General features: G+C 42.3%; 2 protein-coding genes across 6 annotated transcripts; one reads left to right on the forward strand and one right to left on the reverse strand.

The window, feature by feature from the left end:
- Positions 1-563: 563 nt before the first annotated feature.
- Positions 564-18,528, reverse strand: tifa (TRAF interacting protein with forkhead associated domain). 2 transcript variants are annotated; one of them, XM_020504161.2, is made up of 2 exons: positions 3,173-4,095; positions 564-2,595 (listed from the first exon to the last, which is right to left on the reverse strand). In XM_020504161.2, the coding sequence occupies exon 2, from the start codon at positions 2,528-2,530 to the stop codon at positions 1,928-1,930; it is 603 nt and encodes a 200-aa protein (XP_020359750.1). In that variant the 5' UTR covers positions 2,531-2,595; positions 3,173-4,095; the 3' UTR covers positions 564-1,927. The 2 variants fall into 2 exon arrangements, with proteins under 2 accessions (XP_020359750.1, XP_031647830.1); XM_031791970.1 differs by lacking the exon at positions 3,173-4,095 and adding an exon at positions 18,234-18,528 and having other exon boundaries at positions 570-2,595.
- Positions 4,190-23,745, forward strand: LOC109906455 (RNA-binding protein 4B-like). 4 transcript variants are annotated; one of them, XM_031791968.1, is made up of 4 exons: positions 4,190-4,312; positions 20,481-20,913; positions 21,024-21,685; positions 22,146-23,745. In XM_031791968.1, the coding sequence occupies exons 2-3, from the start codon at positions 20,505-20,507 to the stop codon at positions 21,656-21,658; spliced, it is 1,044 nt and encodes a 347-aa protein (XP_031647828.1). In that variant the 5' UTR covers positions 4,190-4,312; positions 20,481-20,504; the 3' UTR covers positions 21,659-21,685; positions 22,146-23,745. The 4 variants fall into 4 exon arrangements, with proteins under 4 accessions (XP_031647828.1, XP_031647827.1, XP_031647826.1 ...); XM_031791967.1 differs by lacking the exon at positions 4,190-4,312 and adding an exon at positions 18,827-18,951; XM_031791966.1 differs by lacking the exon at positions 4,190-4,312 and adding an exon at positions 19,365-19,388.
- The last annotated feature ends 696 nt before the right edge of the window (positions 23,746-24,441 follow it).

Raw genomic sequence — 24,441 nt, forward strand, 5'->3', positions numbered from 1 at the left:
CGTATTTTCCGCTGGCTTCCCCACCACTAAAGAATGTACTGAGCTAGGCTGAAATACCTGCGTTTTGAAAATGCCTTAAGAAAGCAAAAAAAGAGACCGTGTTTGTATGCAGCTGTGTTAACTTATTATATGTTTTACATTGTTTGCAAACTGATATGTGACATATATTAATGCCAAAATAACATGCAAAACAGGCAACAACAAAAAACAAACAAACAGGTTGGGCTCATACCTGAATGATGGGTTGCCACTGGTTGTATCCTTGTTTACTCTGATGCATTTTCCATTGTATAATTTTGCTTGACTGTGAGAACCAAAAGTTATTTAAGGTTTGTATAAAAAAATGAAGTATATACCCTATTTCATGTCACTGGAGTAGGCTAGCCTGAAGGCCTATATTTCTTTTTTTTGTTCACGGCATCCAGACCTAGTTGCCAACTCCAGTTGTATATTGTAAATACCATCACCGCCTTCACCATCATTCAGATACTTCAAATATGTGTGGATTTAGTGCTAAACTTGAAGAAATTGTCTCTGTGAAGTGAAATCACAGAACAAAAAGATGCAACATTTTCAAAGATTTTAATGAAGTACAGTTCATATAAGGAAAAGAGACAATTGAAATAAATAAATTAGGTCATAATCTATTGATTTCACATGACTGGGAATACAGACATGCATCTGTTGGTCAAGGATACTGTACCTATTAAAAAAAAAAGTAGGGACATGAATCAGAAAACCAGTCAGTATCTGGTTTGACCATCATTTGCTCTACACATCTCATTCAGATAGAGTTGATCAGGCTGTTGATTGTGGCCTGTGAAATGTTGTCCCACTCCTCTTCAATGGCTGTGCGAAGTTGTTGGATATTGGCGATAAGTGAAACATGCTGTCTTACAGGTTGATCCTGTTAAAGTGTGGAATCCTGTTACGATGCTTGCTTCAGCTCCTCCAGTGAGACGGCTGATTGAAGGGGAGCGTAGAGTATTTGTACGAGCTGTTTCGTTGTCGTCTGGCAAGACGATCTGAGGAGCGTGAGAGGTCTGCCACCACGTTATCCCTCCCCGGAGTGAACTTCAGCTGATAGTCATACTGTCTGAGGCAGTCGGCCCATCTGTTGAACCTGAAGTGGCTTGTGGCCAGTTCCGTATGCCGACAGTAGCGTAGTGAGGGACTGGTGGGTGGGTCGAAATGTGAACAGCCGGCCATATAAGTAGAGGTGCCACATTTCCTACGCCCAGGCACAGGCCAGTGTTTCTCGTTCACCCACAGAGTACCGTTGTTTAGTGGGGCTCAGGGCTCTTGAGGTGAAGGCGATGGGCCTCTCAATGCCACTCTGCAGCTGTGAGAGGAGAGGACAGCTCCTAGTGTCCCATCTGAGGTGTCACAGGTGACAATGGTGAGGCAGATGGGGTCAAAGTGAGCAAAATGAGGTCATATCTCATCTCACAAGCAGATCGACTAAAACATATACAGATATAGCCAGTTTTTCAGAATGTGCCTTGGTTCCTCGCAGGTTAAATTTTAGTTACTTGTACTTGCCAAAGCCTTTAATATGATGTGTAACACGATAATCAAATAAAACAGTTTTACTATTATAATCAACATTTACAAAACAGTATCCTTCCTAACCCCATCCTTCATTGAATTCTGATACTTGCTCTTATTTGGGTATCATGAAAAAGGGTAATATTCACAAGCTTTAGTTTCACATTTGATACTGAATAATACTTGAGGAGTGGGTTATAAAGGTAGAATATAAAAACATTTGAGGTACTGATAGCTTCGCACCACATACAGTCAACATTTTGATTTAAGCTTTCAGAATGTTTAACATCAGCATTTTTCAAGAAAACTGCTTCTAGTTGAAGAGAAAATAATACAATATAATCAAAACAAATATGGCTGTCATTGTAGTACAACTATTTTATGGAAGAAGCGCCCTGCCTGATTGGTACATGATTGTCTCATCCATCTCCATTGGCCCTTGGCTCATGAGTGGTGGGATGCCATTGGTTGAAAGGTCTGAGCCCGTGTCCATGACGGGCACCATATTTGGCACGACCATGCCCATCTCTCTGGAAGGGGGTACTGCCAGCACCCCAAACTCCACCTCAAAGCTCCCCTTCGCCTCTCCATTCTCACGGCGTATCAGCATCTCGTATTCCCCGAACCGTATCAGGGCCTTACCAGGCAGCTCTGCCCTCTCCAGGAACCCCAGCTCAAACCCATTGACAGTCACACGTCCCTTCTGGCTGAGGTTCTGCACAGAAAATAGCATGTCCGGGCTGTTGGAGGTGCGGTAGGCCTGCAAGGACAGCTGCTTGCGGGAGACACGGGGGTCGACCAGCACGAAGGTGCAGGCCTGGGCATCCCGGCCCAGCCTCACTGGGTCCTCGGCCTGGAGCTTGTGTCTGGTTTCCAAAGGCAACATGCGGTACAGAGCCCTGGAAGCCTGCTGGGGGTGGTAGAGCTGGATCTGGAGGCATGTCATCAGCTCCTCTGTTTCCACGGTGTGAGACACCTCCATGATGGATCTTATGATGGCTGATGCAATTGAAGGGATGTTGTCTTTCACTTTCTGGTTAACTTGGTCTAAGAGAAAAACAGAGAGGAATATTCAAATGGGTTACTTTTTGTTATTCTGGGACTAAATAAGTCTCATTACTAGAAAGAGAATAACAGCTCAGATAGAGGGTGATGGAATGAAAAACACTTAATTCTATTGCTCTAATCCATAGGAAGAATATTCAGGGTATTTCCATAAAGCAGTACAAAATCTCAAGGTGCTTTGTTATTTGTTCTAACATTTTCAGTTCTTAGAATTGCATCATCATTCCACACCCTCAGCCTGTCAGCATTTCCTCTAAAATGTTCACTGGTTTAAAGTAATTCCACTGTGATACGAATGTAGCCTTTTTCAAGTATACACAGGGAAACGGCTTAGGATAGACTGCTTTTTCACAAAGGTCATTCTATATTGTCATCAGAGAAAGGTGAATAACATGTTAAACATGTTAAACACATAATCTGTAAATATCTTCCACACTTCTTTTTCTTAAGCACCAAATAACAATAATAGGTTTGTCTAACATTTTAATGAGAATCACATATGACATTCGTTCAAACAAAACCATTCTGAATGTTCACTTCCAAACTTGCTATATTTTACCTGTAAAATTGGGTAGGCTGTAGGATTATTTATTTTGCTTGTAGCGTCTCGAAAGATCGGGCTACATTATACAGTAGGCTGTCTCCGACGGTTGACTTGCTTTGTTTACTAGAACCAGTACAACTGTTGCCTATTGGCGCACAAAGTGTTGTGTCAACTATAACGGGTATCGGAGGATACTGCCGGGACCAAAAAAACAGGAAGGGGGTGATCCTTACGTCAGCCAGAACCAGCAGCACCATACATAGCACCACCAGTGGCAGTGAACTGCTGCTAGTCATAATCCGGTTATAGCTCGATGTTTAGGGAACGTCTGATTATGCTTTCACCTTGGCAGGTTCTATACAACTTCCTTACGATTTTCAGTAACAGGCAGGATCATAGGGCTATTTTATGACCGTGTGAGTACAGTCGACAAAGGAGCGGTATCAGTTAAACCAACTAGCTTCTTATCTGATGAAATTGCATGTCAAATTAACTTTTTTGGGAAAGGGGGGGCTATTGTCAATCATTCGACTGCCATCTGTAATCAGCATGCCAAAACCCTGAAGCAGTAAAACGAATCTTGGTTGCCTGCGACACATAGCTCTACAGATCATGGTGATAATAAAGCGAAGAAAATGTTCAATAACATACTGTAACGACCCTGGGTTTATAAGCGCGGAAACGACCCTGCCGCACGAGCATGCTTTTGCGGCACAGTCGATAGCGCGCCGGACCTCGGGCTCGAAGGTCGAGGGTTCGAGACCTGCTTACTGCTGTTTCATTACAATACGTATACCAAGCAAGCTAATATCATAAATCATACCATTCGAAGTAGTTGGTACGAATAGTGGCATAATCATAGTATTATGTACCTAGCTAGGCTAATAAATAACCTCAACTTGCCTAAACAGTTTCAAGCTATTCACTGTTTGCTCATGTGACTGATGGTCCGTATTACGTGCCTACTCTTGGCGTTAGTAAAGCTGTAACAACTTAATGTCATTGGTCAATTCACAGGCTAATCAAAGAACAATGGTTGCCTAACCAATCAGCTAGCATAACGCATCTCAGCAGGCTATGGGTTTTTTTTTGCTCTTAGAACGCGGTGTAGACATTTTTATACTAAAGTGAAGTAACCAACGTTAACCGATTGAGGTAAGTGTACTATTCAATATTTCTGGTCGATAACATCTTTAAAAAACTGCTGTACTAAAACATTTGAAATTGACTCTAGGTTTATCCTTATGGAATTTCTACCCGTACTGAAGAATGTTATCAGTGTTTTTGCAGTAACAAGCTTTTGGAGTGCCTCTTCACGGACGTATAACGTTACAGGCGTGTTGTAGAGGTGGCGAATAACTAGCTAGCGCATTTGCCAAGTTAGCTACCTAAAAATAAACACGTTTTATTTCACCTTTATTTAACCAGGTTGGCAAGTTGAGAACAAGTTCTCATTTACAATTGCGACTTGGCCAAGATAAAGCAAAGCAGTTCGACACATACTCCATGTGTAACTTTGTGTTGTTGTAAAACAAACATACAGTCAATAATACAGTAGAAAAATAAGTCTATATACAATGTGAGCAAATGAGGTGAGATAAGGGGAGTAAAGGCAAAAAAAGGCCATGGTGGCGAAGTAAATACAATATAGCAAGTAAAACACTGGAATGGTAGATTTGCAGTGGAAGAATGTGCAAAGTAGAGAGAAATAATGGGGTGCAAAGGAGCAAAATAAATAAATACAGTAGGGGTAGAGGTTGTTATTTGGGCTAAATTATAGATGGGCTATGTACAGGTGCAGTAATCTGAGCTGCTCTGACAGCTGGTGCTTAAAGCTAGTGAGGGAGATACATTTCAGAGATTTTTGTAGTTCGTTCCAGTCATTGGCAGCAGAGAACTGGAAGGAAGAATTGGTTTTGGGGGTGACCAGAGAGATATACCTGCTGGAGCGCATGCTACAGGTGGGTGCTGCTATGTTGTCCAGCGAGCTGAGATAAGGGGGGACTTTACCTAGAAGGGTCTTGTAGATGACCTGGAGCCAGTGAGTTTGGCGACAAGTATGAAGCGAGGGCCAGCCAACGAGAGCGTACAGGTCGCAGTGGTGGGTAGTATATGGGGTTTTGGTGACAAAACGGATGGCACTGTGATAGACTGCATCCAATTTATTGAGTAGGGTATTGGAGGCTATTTTGTAAATGACATTGCCGAAGCCGAGGACCGGTAGGATGGTCAGTTTTACAAGGGTATGTTTGGCATCATGAGTGAAGGATGCTTTGTTGCGAAATAGGAAGCCAATTCTAGATTTAACTTTGGATTGGAGATGTTTGATTTGAGTCTGGAAGGAGAGTTTACAGTCTAACCAGACACCTAGGTATTTGTCATTGTCCACATATTCTAAGTCAGAATCGTCCAGAGTAGTGATGTTGGACAGGCGTGCAGTTGCAGGCAGCGATCGGTTGAAGAGCATGCATTTAGTTTTATTTGTATTTAAGAGCAATTGGAGGCCACGGAAGGAGAGTTGTGTGGCATTGAAGCTCGTCTGGAGGGTTGTTAACACAGTGTCCAAAGAAGGGCCAGAAGTATACAGAATGGTGTCGTCTGCGTAGAGGTGGATCAGAGACTCACCAGCAGCAAGAGCGACATCATTGATGTATACAGAGAAGAGAGTCGGTCCAAGAATTGAACACTGTGGCACCCCCATGGAGACTGCCAGAGGCCCGGACAACAGACCCTCCGATTTGACACACTGAACTCTATCAGAGAAGTAGTTGGTGAACCAGGCGTGGCAATCATTTGAGAAACCAAGGCTGTCAAGTCTGCCAATAAGAATGTGGTGATTGACAGAGTCGAAAGTCTTGGCCAGGTCAATGAATACAGCTGCACAGTATTGTTTCTTATCGATGGCGGTTAAGATATCGTTTAAGACCTTGAGCGTGGCTGAGGTGCACCCATGACCAGCTCTGAAACCAGATTGCATAGCGGAGAAGGTATGGTGGGATTCGAAATGGTCAGTAATCTGTTTGTTTACTTGTCTTTCGAAGACCTTAAAGGCAGGGCAGGATAGATATAGGTCTGTAGCAGTTTGGGTCAAGGGTGTCCCCCCCTTTGAAGAGGGGGATGACCGCAGCTGCTTTCCAATCTTTGGGAAACTCAGACGACACGAAAGAGAGGTTGAACAGGCTAGTAATAGGAGTTGCAACAAATTCGGCAGATCATTTTAGAAAGAAAGGGTCCAGATTGTCTAGCCCGGCTGATTTGTAGGGGTCCAGATCATGCAGCTCTTTCAGAACATCAGCTGACTGGATTTGGGAGAAGGAGAAATGGGGAAGGCTTGGGCGAGTTGCTGTGGGGGGTGCAGTGCTGTTGACCGGGGTATGGGTAGCCAGGTGGAAAGCATGGCCAGCTGTAGAAAAATGCTTATTGAAATTCTCAATTATAGTGGATTTATTGGTGGTGACAGTGTTTCCTGTCCTCAGTGCAGTGGGCAGCTGGGAGGAGGTGTTCTTATTCTCCATGGACTTTAGTGTCCCAGAACTTTTTTTGAGTTTGTGTTGCAGGAAGCAAATTTCTGCTTGAAAAAGCTAGCCTTGGCTTTTCTAACTGCCTGTGTATATTGGTGTCTAGCTTCCCTGAAAAGTTGCATATCATGGGGGCTGTTTGATGCTAATGCAGAACGCCATAGGATGTTTTTGTGTTGGTTAAGGGCAGTCCGGTCTGGAGAGAACCAAGGGCTATATCTGTTCCTGGTTCTAAATTTCTTGATTGGGTCATGCTTATTTAAGATGGTGGGGAAGGCATTTAAAAAAAATAACCAGGCATCCTCTGACGGGATGAGATCAATATCCTTCCAGGTAACCGGGCCAGGTCGATTAGAAAGGCCTGCTCGCTGAAGTGTTTTAGGGAGCGTTTGACAGTGATGAGTGGAGGTTGTTTGACCGCTGACCCATTACGGACGCAGGCAATGAGGCAGTGATCGCTGAGAACTTAGTTGAAAACAGCAGGTGTATTTAGAGGGCAAGTTGGTTAGGATGATATCTATGAGGGTGCCCGTGTTTACGGCTTTGGGGTGGTACCTGGTAGGTTCATTGATTATTTGTGTGAGATTGAGGGCATCAAGCTTAGATTGTATGATGGCTGAGGTGTTAAGCATGTTCCAGTTTAGGTCGCCTAGCAGCACAAGCTCTGAAGATAGATGGGGGGCAATCAGTTCACATATGGTGTCCAGAGCACAGCTGGGGGCAGAGGGTGGTCTATAGCAGGCGGCAATGGTGAGAGACTTGTTTTTAGAGAGGTGGATTTTTAAAAGTAGAAGTTCAAATTGTTTGGGTACAGACCTGGATAGTAGGACAGAACTCTGCAGGCTATCTTTGCAGTAGATTGCAACACCGCCCCCTTTGGCCGTTCTATCTTGTCTGAAAATGTTGTAGTTAGGGATGGAGATTTCAGAATTTTTGGTGGTCTTCCTAAACCAGGATTCAGACACAGCTACAACATCTGGGTTGGCAGAGTGTGCTAAAGCAGTGAATAAAACAAACTTAGGAGGCTTCTAATGTTAACATGCATGAAACCAAGGCTATTCTGGTTACAGAAGTCATCAAAAGAGAGCGCCTGGGGAATAGGAGTGGAGCTAGGCACTGCAGGGCCTGGATTCACCTCTACATCACCAGAGGAACAGAGGAGGACTAGGATAAGGGTACGGCTAAAAGCTATGAGAATTGGTTGTCTAGAACGTCTGGAACAGAGAGTAAAAGGAGGTTTCGGGGGGCGATAAAATAGCTTCAAGGTATAATGTACAGACAAAGGTATGGTAGGATGTGAATACAGTGGAGGTAAACCAAGGTAATTGAGTGATGATGAGAGAGATATTGTCTCTAAAAACATCATTGAAACCAGGTGATGTCATCGCATGTGTGGGTGGTGGAACTGAAAGGTTGGATGAGGTATAATGAGCAGGGCTAGAGGCTCTACAGTGAAATAAGCCAATAAAATCTAACTAGAACAGCAATGGACAAGGCATATTGACATAAAGGAGTGGCATGCTTAGTCGAGTGATCATAAGGGTCCAGTGAGTAGTGAGGTTGGTTGGGGTAATGGCGATTCAGACAGCTAGCCGGGTCATCGGTAGCAAGCTAGCATAGGATGGAGGTCTGTTTTTAGCCACCTCGTGTGTTTCCCTTATGGTAGAGGGGATCAATCCAATTGGCAAAATAGCTATAGTTATAGTTACCCAAGAAAAATTGGCCGATAGACCTATTCAGATAGCAGCCAATAAGACAGTTAATGATTAGCGGGCTACAGATGGGCGTTCAGGTAATGTTGCGACGGAGGGGCCAGTTGGATAACTCCCTCGGGCAGATAATGTCAGTAGTCCAGTCGTGAAGGCCCGGTGGGGCTCCGCATCGGCAGTACAACGGGTCCGGATAGGTGATTGTAGCCCAGGAGTGGCTGATGGAAATCTTCAGCTGGCTAGCTCCGGAATAATTGATGTTTGCTCTGGGATTGACGTAAACCAAAAGTCACTTGATGCGCTCTTTAGACGGGCTTCATGCCTCAGTTCTGAGAGGAATGGTCTGACAGTCGCTCTTCGCTAAACCTTCAGATTAACTGTGAAATGCTTGAACTGGGAGAAAAAGCATGTGTAAGAGAGCTCTGCGAAAAATCGTAATTCTTAATCCTCTCGTTGGCACTGCTGGTTTGTAGGCAACGATTGAGCTAAACATAAATCATGTATTCGCAAAAGTGAGGAACTGATGTAGAGTATTAATTTGACCATTTAGATTGAAGTTTCTCACAAGTTGCTGCTGATGAGAATGGAACGATGAATGTAGATTGTTTATAAACACGTGTATAAACACGTGTTCGCGCCGGTTGACTTGTGTGTGGTTTGCCCTCTTTCCAGGTGTATTTATTTCAACAAGATTTGCGTCCTCGTTACAGCCATCGCATCCTGATGCGCACAGCATTCATCTGTGGCTGAGCGCGTTTCATTCTCAGGAGCAATTGTAATGTTTGACTTCTCGTCATCGAAAACATTTTTATTACACTTGTATTGTTTTGGCCTTTTTTGGTGTGTATTATTTTAGTATTGTGCTTTAGCTACCTTTTTAGTCTCTGGCTCCCAGAAGCATTTGAGCCGTGCATATTTCTTTTACGTTCCAATATTTAGTCTTGATATACTGTAATGTGTCATTATACAAACTTTTGCTGATAAGTCACACTTCTTAAATTTGATGAATGGAAGCATCAACACGTTAGGGTGTTACTATTAGCAAATAATCGTGACTGTATATCGACTTAAATACGAACCATCTTGTTTCCTTGTTCAATCTGAAGTTATGCGACAATGTACAACGGCATAATAAAACCACTACGATGGACTACAATTGACTAGTTGGTTAATTTGTAAATGATCAAATATATGCGTATATTAGCTCGTTACCCCAATGTGGATAACGGTTTTTTTTGTCATCAGAGGACAAACTGAATTGTATAATAATTGTTTAAAAAAATTGGTCTCTTAACATCTTATCGCAGATTCTTCTCACAATCAGTGGTCCGATGGCAGATGATCAGTTGCTTCTCATTACATTTTAATCATTGAATTGTGATCATGTGAAGGGGGTTATGTGCCTGATGATAAATTAAGAATCGTCCTCTACCAATGTGAAATAACGTTATCACTTATGTCTCCCCTGAACTTCAAGCGCTCAATCACAATTGAACTATCTAAATCAACCCCTTCACTGCCCATCAATTTATTTAGGTGTCATGGGTTGGATTGTCATTGTCATGTCCCCAGTTCTCAACATATTACACTTGGCATGATGGTGTTATGAGCACCCTCGCTCTTGGAGCATCTCTGGAGAGATGTTCTTGGCAAAGCCTGCAGTAACTTAACCAGGTAAAAGATGTGAATCAAGATCAGTTGTATGAAACTAAGAGTTAAGCGTGATGAATTTAGGTACACATGAGTCAAGGTCTTTTCCAATTTAGTACAGGAGAATGGCAAATGACCTCTGTTTGCTTGATTTAGGCCTGGCATGAACAGGTAAGTTTTTTTTTTTTTTTGGACTTCCTTTCCAAAACTAAAAAGCAATATGGCTGTGTTTAGATGGGCATTCCAAGTGTCATATATTTTCCCCACTAATTCGTATTGTGACCAATCACATCAGTTCTTTTCACATCAGATCATTTTCAGAGCTGAGCTAATTGGTCAAAAGGCCAATTTAGTGAAAAGAATATCAGATATGGGCTGCGTGCATAAATGCAACCATTGTCAACCAAATGTCGAAAGGGTCAATCTGGGATTCATCAACATTTTGGGACTTATGTTAATGATGTAAAGGCCTAGCCATTGATTCTTGAAGAATACAACTTAAATGCCTCATGACCTTCAACTGCCCTACACAGAAATATGTTCATCAGAGCCCCAAATATAAGCTTGTCTTACTCAATTCTTTGTAAACAAACTGCAGCTTCAAAACTGACATTTTTAGCTCATATGGTCGGTCCTTGTATCAATCGCTCCGTCTATGAATTTGAGTGGTTAACCTACATTTCTTAAGCCTCATCACCACTTGTTTGGTTAACAGTTGGGGGGGGGGGCTAAATCCCAGATTGCACTTTAAACATACAGTGCATTCGGAAAGTATTCTCACCCCTTGACTTTTTACACATTGTTACATTGTAGCCATTATTCTAATGGATAAAAAATATATATGTTCTATCAATCTACACACAATACCCCATAATGACCAAGCGAAAACAGGTTTTTGGAAAGTTTTACAAATGTATAAAAAAGAGGAATACCTTATTTACATAAGTATTCAGACCCTTTGCTATGAGACTCGCAATTGAGATCAGGTGCATCCTGTTTCTATTTATCATCCTTGATGTTTCTACAACTTGATATTAGTCTACTTTTGGCCAATTCAATTGATTGGACAGGATTCGGAATGGCACACACCTGTCTATAAGGTCCCACATCTGACAGTGCATGTCAGAGCAAAAACCAAGCCATGAGGTTGAAGAAATTGTCCGTAGAAAGCTGAGAAAGGAGAAGCGTACCAAACAATTTCTGTGACATTGAAGGTCCCCAAGATCACAGTGGCCTCCATTCTTAAATGGAAGAAGTTTGGAACCACCAAGATTTCCTAGAGCTGGCCAAACTGAGCAATCGGAGGAGAAGGCCTTGGTCAGGGAGGAGACCAAGAACCCGATGGGCACTCTGACAGAGCTCCAGAGTTCCTCTGTGGAGATGGTTGTCCTTCTGGAAGGTTCTCCCATCTCTGCAGCCTTTGTGGTAGTGGCCAGACGGAAGCCACTCTTCAGTAAAAGGCACCTAACATCCCGCTTGGAGTTTACCAAAAGGCACCTAAAGGACTGACCATGAGAAACAAGATTCTCTGGTCTGATGAAACCAATAATTAATTATTTAGCCTGAATGCCAAGCGTCACATTTGAAGGAAACCTGGCACCATCCCTACAGTGAAACAAGGTTGTGGCAGCATCATGCTTTGGGGATGTTTTTCAGCGGCAGGGACTGGGAGACTAGTCAGGATCGAAGGAAAACGAACAAAGCAAAGTACAGAGATCCTTGATGAAAACGTGCTCAGGACCTTAGACTGGGGTGAAGGTACACATTCCAACAGGACAACGACCCTAAGCGCACAGCCAATACAACACAGGAGTGGCTTTGGGAAAAGTCTCTGAATGCCTTTTAATCCGATCGAACATCTATTGAGAGACCTAAAAATAGCTGTGCAGTGACGCTCCCCATCCAACCTTACAGAGCTTGAGAGGATCTGCAGAGAAGAATGGGAGAAACTCCCCAAAATACAGGTGTGACAAGCTTGTTGCGTCATACCCAAGAAGACTTGAGGCTGTAATCACTTCCAAAGGTGCATCAACAAAGTACTAAGTAAAGGGTCTAAATACTTATGTTAATGTGATATCTGTTTTTTATTAGTAATACATTTGCAAAAATGTCTAAACCTGTATTTGCTTTGTCATTATGGGACTTTGTGTGTAGATTGAGGGGCGAAAACTTAATCAATTTTAGAATAAGGCTGTAATGTAACAAAATGTGGAAAAAGTCAAGGGGTCTGAACTCTTTCTGAATGCTCTGTAAACATGATGTTGGTTGTGGAAATGTTTTACGTCATTGTGAAGGATTCAGATTTGTTGAAAATATATACTGAACAAAAATATAAACGCAACATGCTACAATTTCATCGATTTTACTGAGTTTAACAGTTCATTTAAGGGAATCACTCAAATTTAAATAATTAGGCCCTAATCTATGAATCTAACATAACTGGGAATACAGATATGCATCTGTTGTTCACTGATACCTCAAAAAAGAGGTAGGGGCGTGGATCAGAAAACCAGTCCTTATCTGGTGTGACCATTTGCCTCATGCAGTGTGACACATCCACCTTCGCATAGAGTTGATCATGCTATTGTTTGTGGTCTGTGACATGTTGTCCCAGTCCTATTCAATGGCTGTGCGAAGTTGCTGGATATTGGCGGGAACTGGAACACGCTGTCGTACACGTGATTTCAGAGCATCCCAAACATGCTCAATCATTGACATGTCTGAGTATACAGGCCATGAAAGAACTGGGACATTTTCAGCATCCAGGAATTGTGTACAGATCTTTGCGACATGGAGGCGTGAATTATCATGCTGAAACACGAGGTGATGAATGGCATGACAATGGGCTCAGGGGCTCGGCACGGTTTCTCTCTGCATTCAAATGGCCATAGATAAAAGGCAGTTGTGTTCGTTGTCCCTGGCTTATGCCTGCCCATACCATAACCCCACCGCAACCATGGGGCACACGGTTCACCACGTTGACATCAGCAAACAGCTAGCCCACAAAATGCCATACACAAGGTCTGCGGTTGTGAGGCCGGTTGGACATACTGCCAAATTGTCTAAAATGACGGAAGCGGCTTATTGTAGAGAAATTAACATCCAGTTCTCTGGCAACAGTTCTAGTTGGCATTCCTGTAGTCAGCATGCCAACAGTCCCCCAACTAGAGACGTTATGTGGCATTGTTTTGTGTAACAAATCTGCACATTTTAGAGTGGTCTTTTATTTTCCCCAGCACAAGGTGTACCTGTGTAATGATCATGCTGTTTAATCAGCTCCTTGATATGCCACAGCTGTCAGGTGCATGGATTATATTGGCAAAGGAGAAATTATCACTAACAGGGATGTAAAGAAATTTGTGCCCAAAATTTGAGAAATAAGACTTTTTGTGTGTGTATGGGAAATGTCTTGGTCTTTTGTGTCAGCTCATGAAATGTGACCAACACTTCACATGTTGTTTATATTTTTGTTCAGTGTAATTCCATCCATAAGCAAGCATGGACAAAGTCTTAAAGTCAGCAGGTACATATTGATTTAGGGGATGTATTCATTAGTGTACACCAAAGTGAAACATTTAGCAACGAAAACAAGCGTTTCTGCTACTGAGTCCCCCTCTGTTTTGGCCCGTTTGGTTCCTAGTGAATGCACCCCTTTGTTTTAAGTTCAAGGCCCCTGCTAAATTAGAAAAGTAGAATTTATTAAGCATTAATATGTATTTTAACCTATACTGTAAAATAGTTGTATTGGTCTGTACAGCCATGATCTTGTTTGTTCACTCAGGGTTACTAGTGCCCTTTCCAAATGAGGGTACTGTACATAACGTTGGAAGGCTGGCCACACGAGACTACAGATGTGTTTACAGATCATGTATAATTTCCGTTGGGGGGGTAGCCTACAGATAATCTATCGTTTTCTATGAACCCAAATATCCATCTGAGATCCTTTTGGTTTGGCTGTGGTGTGTTCCCTTTATGGAAGCCTACCGCCCTCTGCTGGATAGTTGATATACACGATCAAAGAAGTCAAAACATAGCTGTATGTGCTTCTCAAAATCCCCTTGCACCACAATGGTCCCACTCTTACCCAATAAAAAGTAATCTAAAACATCAGTATGTATTTAAAAAGATTGTTACAAGTGTTAGCAGAATGTATTAGATAAAAGACAGAATCTATTAGTGAAGGTGCTGGAGGCCAAAGGGAAAAGGTCTCAGCATACTTCCAGTCAGATGCAAATGTCTTTAAATGTCGCTGAGCTTTCGGTCAGTCGGCCCTCATCAGAGGATGTCTCCACAAACAATAGTGGGACATATACAATGCCTTCAGAAAGTATTCAGACTACTTGCCTTATTCTAAAATGGGTTAAATAAAATAATCCTCAGCAAACTGCACACAATACCAAATGACTAAGCGAAAACAGTTTTAGATTTTTCTTCAAATGTATTAAAATAAAAAGACCTTATTTACACAGGTATTCAAACCCTTTGCTATGAGACTCAAAATTGAGCTCAGGTGCATCAGGTTTCCATTGATCATCCTTCAGATGTTTCTACAACTTGATTTGAGTCCACTTGTGGTAAATTCAATTGATTGGACATGATTTGGAATGGCACACAACTGTCTATATAAGGTCCCACAGTTGACAGTGCATGTCAGTGCGAAAACCAAGCCATAAGGTCGAAGGAATTGTCCGTAGCGCTCCGAGACAGGATTGTGTCGAGCCACAGATCTGGGGAATGGTACCAAAACATGTATGCAGCGTTGAATATCCCCAAGAACACAGTGGCCCTCCACCATTCTTAATTGGAATAAGTCTGGAGCCACCAAGACTTCCTATAGCTGGCCGTCTGGCCAGACTGAGCAATCGGGGGAGAAGTGCCGTAGTCAGGGAGGTGACCAAGAACCTGATGGTCACTCTGACAGAGCTCTAGGGTTCTTCTGTGGGCAACCATCTCTGCAGCACTCCACCAATCAGGCCTTTATGGTAGAGTGGCCAGACGGAAGCCACTCCTTAGTAAAAGGCCTTGACCGCCAGCTTGGAGTTTGCCAAAAGGCACCTAAAGACTCTTGACCATGAGAAAGAAGATTATCTGGTCTGTTGAAACTATTTGACCTGAATGCCAAGCGTCACGTCTGGAGGAAACCTGCCACCATCTTAACGGTGAAGCATGGTGATGTTTCACTGTAGATGATGCTCCAGAGCGCTCAGGACCTCTGACTGGGGCAAAGGTTCACCTTCCAACAGGACAATGACCCTATGCACACAGCCAAGACAACGCAGGAGTGGCTTCGGGACAAGTCTCTGAATATCCTTGAGTGGCCCAGCCAGAGCCTGGACTTGAACCCAATTAATCATCTCTGGAGAGACCTGAAAATAGCTGTACAGCAACACTCCCCATCCAACCTTACAGAGCTTGAGAGGAACTGCAGAGAAGAATGGGAGAAACTCCCCAAATACAGGTGTGCCGAGCTTGTAGCGTCATACCCAAGATGACTCGAGGCTGTAATTGCTGCCAGAGGTGCTTCAACAAAGTACTGAGTAAAGGGTCTGAATACTTATGTAAATGTAATATTTCTGTTTTATTTTTAATAAATTAGCAAAACTTTCTACAAACCTGTTTTTTCTTTGTCATTATGTGGTATTGTTGTGTAGATTGAGAAAAAAAAACAATTTAATCAATTTTAGAATAAGGCTGTAACCGAACAAATGTGGAAAAAGTCAAGTGTTCTGAATACCTTCCGGAGGCACTGTAAGGCCACACAGTGAGCCAGAGATAATGACCGCAACACCTGTGGTAATCTAAAGTATTCCAAAGGGTCACTAGATGTCATATAAAATGGATCAATTAAATGTCAGTATAAGGAACCTATACTCTCAAAAAGGGAGCATTACAGCTGAAAAGCGCCCAAAAAAGAAAGCAAAGGAAAACACATATAGAACACTATACACAGTGCCTTCAGGAAGTATTCAAACACCTTGGCAATTCCACATTTTTGTTGTGTTACAGCCTGAATTCAAAATGGATTACCTGGATTTTTCCCTCACCCATCTACACACTATAACGACAAAGCAAAAACATCTTGTTTTAGAAATGTTAGCAAATGTATTGAAAATGAAATACAAAAATATCTAATATACACAAGTATTCAAATCAAACTTTGTCACGCGCAAAATACAACAAGTGTAGACCTTACAGTGAAATGCTTACTTTACAAGCCCTTAACCAACAGTGTAGACCTTACAGTGAAATGCTTACTTTACAAGCCCTTAACCAACAGTGTAGACCTTACAGTGAAATGCTTACTTTACAAGCCCTTAACCAACAGTGTAGACCTTACAGTGAAATGCTTACTTTACAAGCCCTAAACCAACAGTGCCGTTCAAGAAGAGTTAAAACATTTTCTCCAAAAAAATCTAATGATAAAAACTAACACAATAACATAAGGCTATATACAGGGGGTACCAGTACTGAGTCAGTGTGTGGGGGTACAGGTTAGTTGAGGTAATTTGTACATGTAGGTAGGGGTGAAGTGACTTCATAGAAAGTAAACAGCGAGTAGCAGTGAACAAAACAAATGGAGGGGGGAGAATGTAAAGAGTCTGTGGCCATTTGATTAATTGTTCAGCAGGTTTATGGCTTGGGGTTAGAAGCTGTTTAGCAGCCTTTTGGTCCTAGACTTGTATGCGGCACACGTGAAAGTTGGATTTGATTTTTTTATTCACACCCCTTTGCTATGATACTCCAAATTGAGCTCCGGTGCATCCAATTTCCTTTGATTTGCCCTGAGACGTCGCTATAGCTTGATTGGAGTGAACTTGTGGCCAATTCAATTGTTTGGACATGATTTAGAAAGAAACACACCTGTCTCTATATAAGGTCCCACAATTGACAGTGCATGTCATAGGAACTTTGGTTTGGAAAGAGACGTCGCCTGTATGGTGAAGTCAGAGATAGACAGGCTAAGGAACAGAAGTTGGGTTTTGGAGAAACGTCTTCAGTGTGTGCTTTGCAAGCCATGCAGCTGGGCAATAGAGTGGTGAACGGATAAATATGGTTATGGACAGCAAGGAAGAAGAGCTGTGTGTTGAGGAAGAATCTGGACCAGTAGGAGTGACATTTTTGGTGAAAGTGTCTTGGGCAGTGAAAAAATGTGGAGGATGGGTGAGGGATCCTGAGAGGATCACAGTGAGTAGTAGATTTGTGCTGGTATAGAGGGATAGGGTAACGATTGAGTTATGTTTCAGTAAGGTTGGCTTCTTAGCGCTCATAGCAATGGTTTAACTGTACCGCAGAAATGGAAAGTAAATCGCAGAAAATAGATGTTGTGGTGGCAGCTTCTGAGAAGTATTTGGGTATATGAGATTTGACTTCAGAAGAGTTAAAGGGTTTGTTGAGTTGTGGTGTGCCATCCTCCCAGGCTGTTGGTATGTATGGGCAGGAGCAGATGGGGTCAAAGTAGTGGTTTGCCTCTACATCAACTCCAATGCGGTGGAAGTGTCGACCTACTGTTCACTGCTCTTGGTGGTCAAATGCAGACTTTTCTACCTCCCGAGGGAGATTTGAGCTGTTATCGTGAATGTTGTATACATTCCACCTCAGGATAAAAAAATAACAAGCTGGCACAAGGCTATAAACAAGCAAGAAAACCTACACCCAGAGGCTGCTTTTCTGGTTTCCGGCAACTTTAATTATGCGTCACTAAGACACTTGATGCTCAACATCCATCAACACGTCTCCGATGCCACTAGGGGCGATGAAGCTTTTGGGGTGAATGTAGTAATGCAAGTAATAGAACTCCTTTTGAAGTTTTAACACTTTTTTTTGTATATCCTGGCAAGGTTTAGTGAGCTCAATTTGGTATGCCTCTTCCACACACAGGGTGGAGTAACCCCTGTCCAGAAAACTTGATCAATAAAGTCCTCTGTCGAATGACACACGGCTGAGCCTATAGAACTGGCTCTTGGGTAAACCTTTAAGGGCACTAGGATGAGTGTTACTTGCTAGGAGAAAAGTGTTTGTCAGTCTCTTTCTGATACAGAGTGGTGATAAGTTCCTCATTCACATGCCCAAGAATGGACACGCGTATGGTCGTATTCAATAAAGAACTTCAGGTCAGTGTTCATAATATTAAAAAAGGAAGTTAATTCATGGAGTTTTTGCTCAATGCCAATCCACACATAGAGAATATCATCAACATACCTGAACCATTTGAGGATCTTGGAGAAGGAAGGGTTCCTGGTCTCATCCTCGATAAACTTTGGCTCAAAATAGCCCACATAAATTGGAATAATTAGGGGCAAAGGTGGAGGCCATCGCAACTCCACTAACTTGAAGGAAACATTATTTTACAAGGGCAAAGTAGTTGAGCTTGAGAACTAGAGAAGACAATTCACAGATTAATTAACTTAGTGGTGACATTTCACGTTCCTGTTGGTAATATCCCAGTGCATCTAAGGGAATACGGGGATACCTTGTCAGTTATACAACTGAATGCATTCAACTGAAATGTGTCTTCCGCATTTAACCCAACCCCTCTGAATCAGAGAGATGCGGGGCTGCCATAATCGACATCCACGTCTAGGCCTTTTTCATGATAGAAATTCTTGTACAGGCTCTGTAGATCAAATGTACCCCGCTATTGTGTAGCAGAATGTATTAGTAAATTATGGTTATCACATATATATATAAACACATTTTTACAATGCACTCACATAAATTGTAGAAATGTACGATGTTTAGACACAATATGACGTTGTGGCTGTGTTAACTAGTGACGACCGAAACTCTTGCCTACCGCCCAACACTGCTTGTCTAACCAATCAGCTTTGACGAAGCATCTCAGTAGGCGGGATTTATCCGCTTCTTAGAACGCTGGTGTAGCCATTTTTCTTGTGACTAAGGCAGATAGCTGATTGAGGTATGAGTCACATTCAATATTTCTTGGTCGATAAAAAAAATGTAAATAACTATACGGAAACATTTGAAATCGATACAAAGTGTATATTAATGTAAAGCCTACCAGTACTAAATAATATTCTCAGTGTTTTGCAGTAGCAAAATGTGTTTTTAGAGTGCCCCTCTTCTCGGACGGACACGACGACGTGTGAGCTGGGTGGCAAGCTAACGTTAGAGCAATAGCAGCTACGTAGCTTAGCAATCTAACTAGACAATATGTACAATCTTTTTCGCCGTTTTCTAGGCATGTCTGATTTCGGTCGCATGAAAGTTGTTTTGCCTTGGCATTATCATGTTGAGAAATAATACGCGGCTTATCTGCGTTTTCGGGGTTTGAAAAAAAGACCGGTTTCTGGACAAAGTGGTTAGCTACCATGCTAGACAGCTAGCCACATAATGGTGAGGAGGAGGAGTCTACCGTGTCCGGAAGCGAATTCATCATACATTTTCTATATTCAGGGTTCACTCAAAACAATTTAAGCTTTGTTTTACTATTAACAGTTAGTTGGTTGAGGTTGTATATCGATTTTTCTCTCTTTAGTAAGTATGCCATCTGATATTCGCTTGTCTTTTTGCCGCCTGTTCCTTATTCAGCGGGGTTGGGTTAAATGCGGAAGATTCATTTCAGTTGAATACATTGTTGGACAACTGACTAGGTATTTCTCGTTCCCTATCAGGGCATTACAACTAGGTTTAGGGTCTCCTGACTTGGCGCACATGCGCACTAGGCCCGAGCTCGTTTAACCCTTTACCGTCTAAGCTAGCTGAACTGCTTGTTTTTTGTCCACATTGTCAAACTTAATAAATATTGCACCCTCAACTTTTTTAAACGGCTTTACTAGTTATACATTCATATAACTAAGATATTGTATGGAAAGAAACTTAAATGTATTTTGTTGAACAGTCATGACTGGTTTGAGATGTTGTATGATGATAGTGGTGAAGGATATCATTGTCATTGCTACTTAACGCGGATCCAAGTTACGTTTTGAGATCCATTGGCATAGGGTTAGCTGGACTGGACTTTTCTGACTGGTCTTGGAACTGTGGCAACGGGCAGCCTCTCCTTGCTTGGCTCGACTAGGATATGTAGTGATTTTGCCAATAGACAGATAAGTACACAGTCATGTACCCTTAACCTTGTTTCAACTATGGTATTTGTTGATAAAATCAGACTTTATTAATATATTGAGTAATCCAGGTATTAGTTATTTGATACGAAGAAACTCAAGGAAATAGATTGCCTTGACTACAATGAAAGGCTAAATTACTAACGCTCTGTCTATTGTTAATGCCCAAAACCAGTGTACTGGACTTTAATATTAATTAGCTAGCATCTACAAGTAGGTAGCAAAGACATTTGATGATAATGTGGTTAGCTATATAGTCATATTTGAGATGCATATCCAGTCAGTAAGTAATTTAAAATATTTTTAGTAGGTGGGAGTGGGGTGTCTCATTATTGATATTTTTCCCCCCCTCTTGCCTCAGGCTTTCTACAACACTGCTTCAAGGATGGTCAAGATCTTCATTGGGAATGTCCCTCGGGAGGCAGACAAGGATGAAATCCAGGCACTCTTCTCACAGTACGGTGCCGTCACAGAATGTGCCATCGTCAAGAATTTTGCTTTCGTCCACATGGATGACCGTAAGTCTGCCACCAAAGCCATCCGCAGCCTGCACCTCTACAAGTTGCATGGCACGGCGATAAATGTCGAGGCTAGTCGCGGGAAGAACCAGGGAGCCGTCAAACTCCACGTGACAAACGTGGAGAAAGGCAACGATGATGAGCTCCGCACTTTGTTCGAGGAGTACGGCACAGTCTCTGAATGTGCTATTGTCAAAAACTTCGCGTTTGTGCACATGGACAACTCTGACGAGGCTTTGGATGCCATCAAGGGATTAGACAACGTTGAATTCCAGGGTAAGATTTTTTTTAAAGGCTTATGCTGTTTAAAAGGTTACACATTAAAACCTTTGGCTACTTCCTCTCTCCCACCTAATCATGTTTTTTGGTATTTCTCTCCCTAATAGGGAAACGTATCCATGTTCAGATATCAAAGAGCCGTCCCAGGTACGAGGAGGAAGAAGACTACCCCCCACCTCAAAGGGGGGGATACTGGCCCCCCCGTGGCTACCCCGGGGAGAGGCATGATCCTCCACCCCCTAGCTATCTAAGAGGTCGTCACCCACCCCCTCATCACGGGTACCCTGCCCCCCCTCCACCACCCCCTCCCCCTAGACGAGCCCCGTACCCTGAGCGTGCTTATGAGCGCGAGAGGGAGAGCTATGCCGTGGTGGATTACTATGAGAAATACAGGGCTCGTCCTGCCGCTTATGGCATAATGTCCTATGATGAGAGGCGTGTAGGCTCCTTACCCCCTCCTCCCCCGCCCCCCTCTTCCATGGTCAGGGAGCGTTTCATGGCCTCTGGCCTCGATCCATATGAGCGTCGCCCCCTCCCTCCTCCCCCGTCTGCGTACTACACCAGGGACCGCAGTCCCATTCGGAGGGCCCCTCCTCCCCCCATGCCCCCCGCCGGTAACGGTTACTCCTATGAGCGTTCCCGACTCTCCCCCGTCTCTCGGCCCGCGATGTACAACCTACCACGTACCAGAGACCCCTACGCCGACAGGTTGCCGCCGCCGCCACCGGCCCGCTATTACTAAGCAGTGTACACCGGCGTTTGACTCAAGGTGAGAATAGGCCTGCGCTACAAACATTCTAATGGGAGGTGAAGTAGTACCTATCCTCTATATGGAGGGTCCACGGTCACTTGATGCGCTCTTTAGACGGGCTTCATGCCTCAGTTCTGAGAGGAATGGTCTGACAGTCGCTCTTCGCTAAACCTTCAGATTAACTGTGAAATGCTTGAACTGGGAGAAAAAGCATGTGTAAGAGAGCTCTGCGGAAAATCGTGATTATTAATCCTCTTGTTGGCACTGCTGGTTTGTAGGCAACGATTGAGCTAAACATAAATCATGTATTGGTAAAAGTGAGGAACTGAGAGTAATAATTTCACCATTTAGATGGAAATATTTCAAGTTGCTGATAATTGAACAATGAATGTAGATCGCTCATAAATGGAAACATGTTCGCTAGTGGTATAACAGGCGCTTGACGTGTGTGTGTGTGTGTGGTTTGCTCTCTTTCCAGGTTTAAATATTTCAACAAGATCTGCGTCCTCGTCTCCGCCGTCGTCTCCTGATGCACTCAGCGATTTACCCCCGTCTGGTTGAGCGCGTTTCGTTCTCCTGCAACACTCTCAGGAGGAATTGTAATGCATGACCCCTCGTCATCTAAAACACTTTTATTACACTCGTATTGTTTTGGCCTTTTTTGTTTTGTATTTTATAGTATTGTGCTTTAGCTACATTTATAGTCTCTGGCTCCCAGAAGCCTTTTAGTCAGTCGTTTTTTTTATTTTACGTCCTTGATATACTGTAACGTGTCATGATACAAACTTGCTGTTAAATCAAATTTCTGAAATTTGATGAATGGAAGCTGCAGCACGTTATTATGAAAAGGATGTTATTAATATCAAATAATCGTGACTGTATATCGACTTGAATACGAACCATCATGTGTTTCCTTTGAAATTAAACCACCACGTTTGTTCAATCTACGTCTGAAATTATGACAAGTTATGGATTATGAAAAGGTTGCGCTCTGCGACAATGTACAACGGCGTAATAAAACCACTACGACGGACAACAACAATGGACTAGTTGGTTAATTTAATTGGACAAATATTTGCTGATTGTAGCTAGTTTTACCAAGGTGGGTAACGTTCTTGTTTGTCATCACAGAGGACATGATTTTAGTAAATAAAATAAACTGAATTGTATAGTCATTTGGATATATTTTTTTCTCTTGTTAAATCATAGTCGTGTCACAGATTCTTATCAGTGATTCAATGGCGGATGATCAGTTGCTTCACAATATACTTAAACCATTGAATCGTGAACGGGGGATATATGCTTGATTATGATATATCTAAGAATCGTCCTCTACCAATGTGAAATAACGTTATCGCTTATCTCCCCTCGACTTCAAGAGTTCAATTGTGATTGAGCAATCTAAATCAACCCCTTCACTGCCCATCAATTTATATAGGTTTCATGGGTTGGATTGATGGGGCTTTATTGTCATGTCCCCAGTTCTCACCATATTACACTTGGCATGACTGTTTCTGAGCACCCTTGCTCTGGAAGACTTTGGAGAGATGTTCTTGGCACAGCCTGCAGTGGCCTAACCAGGTAAGATGGGAATCGGGATCAGTTGTGGGTTGTATGAAACTAAGGGTTAAAGATGTGAGACATTTAGGTACACAGGAGTAGAGGTATTTTCTGAATTTAGTACAGGGAAAAGGAAAACAACTTTTTGATTTATGCTGAGTGTGGACAGGTAATATAGTTGTTATTCCTTTCCTAACTAAAAAGCAGTATGTCAATCAAATGTCTTTTAAAGGGGAAATCTGGGTTTCATTCACATTTTGGGACTAAAAGTAATTATATATGTCTAACCATTGATTCTTACAGAATATATAGGTTTAATGCCTCATGAGCATAGTTAAACTGTCCTACCCAAAGAAATGTTTTACAGCCCAAACGTAAGTTTGTTACTCCACTGTTTGTAAAAAAAATAAAACATGTTTAATTGTTAACAAACTATAGCTTCAAAGTCTGGTTAACTATTATTTTGATCTCATAGATAGTCGTTTCAATAGCTCAGTTTATGATTTTCATTGGTTAGATATCACCAGCCCATCCCTCAGCTGTTAACCAAACAATTGTCGGGGAATTTGTTATTTGAATCCAAGATTGCCCATCCATAATCGGGCAGGGACCAAGTATTTTCAGGTCAGCAGGTTCCTGGTAATGTGTGTGTATTTACATTTTATTTTTTAGTGTGCATATAAGAAAAACGAAAACGAGCGTTTATTGGACAAGTGCAGGTTAGTAAGTCGCCCGGTTTTGGCCATATTGGTTCCTAGTGAATGCGCACCTGCGTTCGATGTTCTAGGCATCTGTTAAATTACACATGTATAGTTAATTGAGCATTCGTATGTAGTGACACCTGTACTGGAAATAGTTATATTGGTTTGTACAGCCTGTCATTCCTACTATCCGGTGCCTTTTGGTCCTCATAACTTAAAAAAAACAACGTGTGTGTATGTATTTTATCAGGTAGCACACGTTTGACTTTCATAAAATATTGGTCAAACTCGGGCACTAAAATCCCTGTTGTGTGCATGATCCCATACAGTCCATTGCATAATCCTAACGGTGGCAATTTGGAGCATAAATTAGCCATCGCTCTGTGATTTAAGATATAAATCCTTTAAGTGTTCGCGATTATGTTAACTTCTTTATGAAATGTTTAAGATTTTGCAATTTGATTAATGTTCTCTCATTTAGCCTAACAGGAAATGTATGACTAGCATAATGAA

Source organism: Oncorhynchus kisutch, linkage group LG16 (assembly GCF_002021735.2).
Source record: "Oncorhynchus kisutch isolate 150728-3 linkage group LG16, Okis_V2, whole genome shotgun sequence".
Lineage (NCBI taxonomy): Eukaryota > Metazoa > Chordata > Actinopteri > Salmoniformes > Salmonidae > Oncorhynchus > Oncorhynchus kisutch.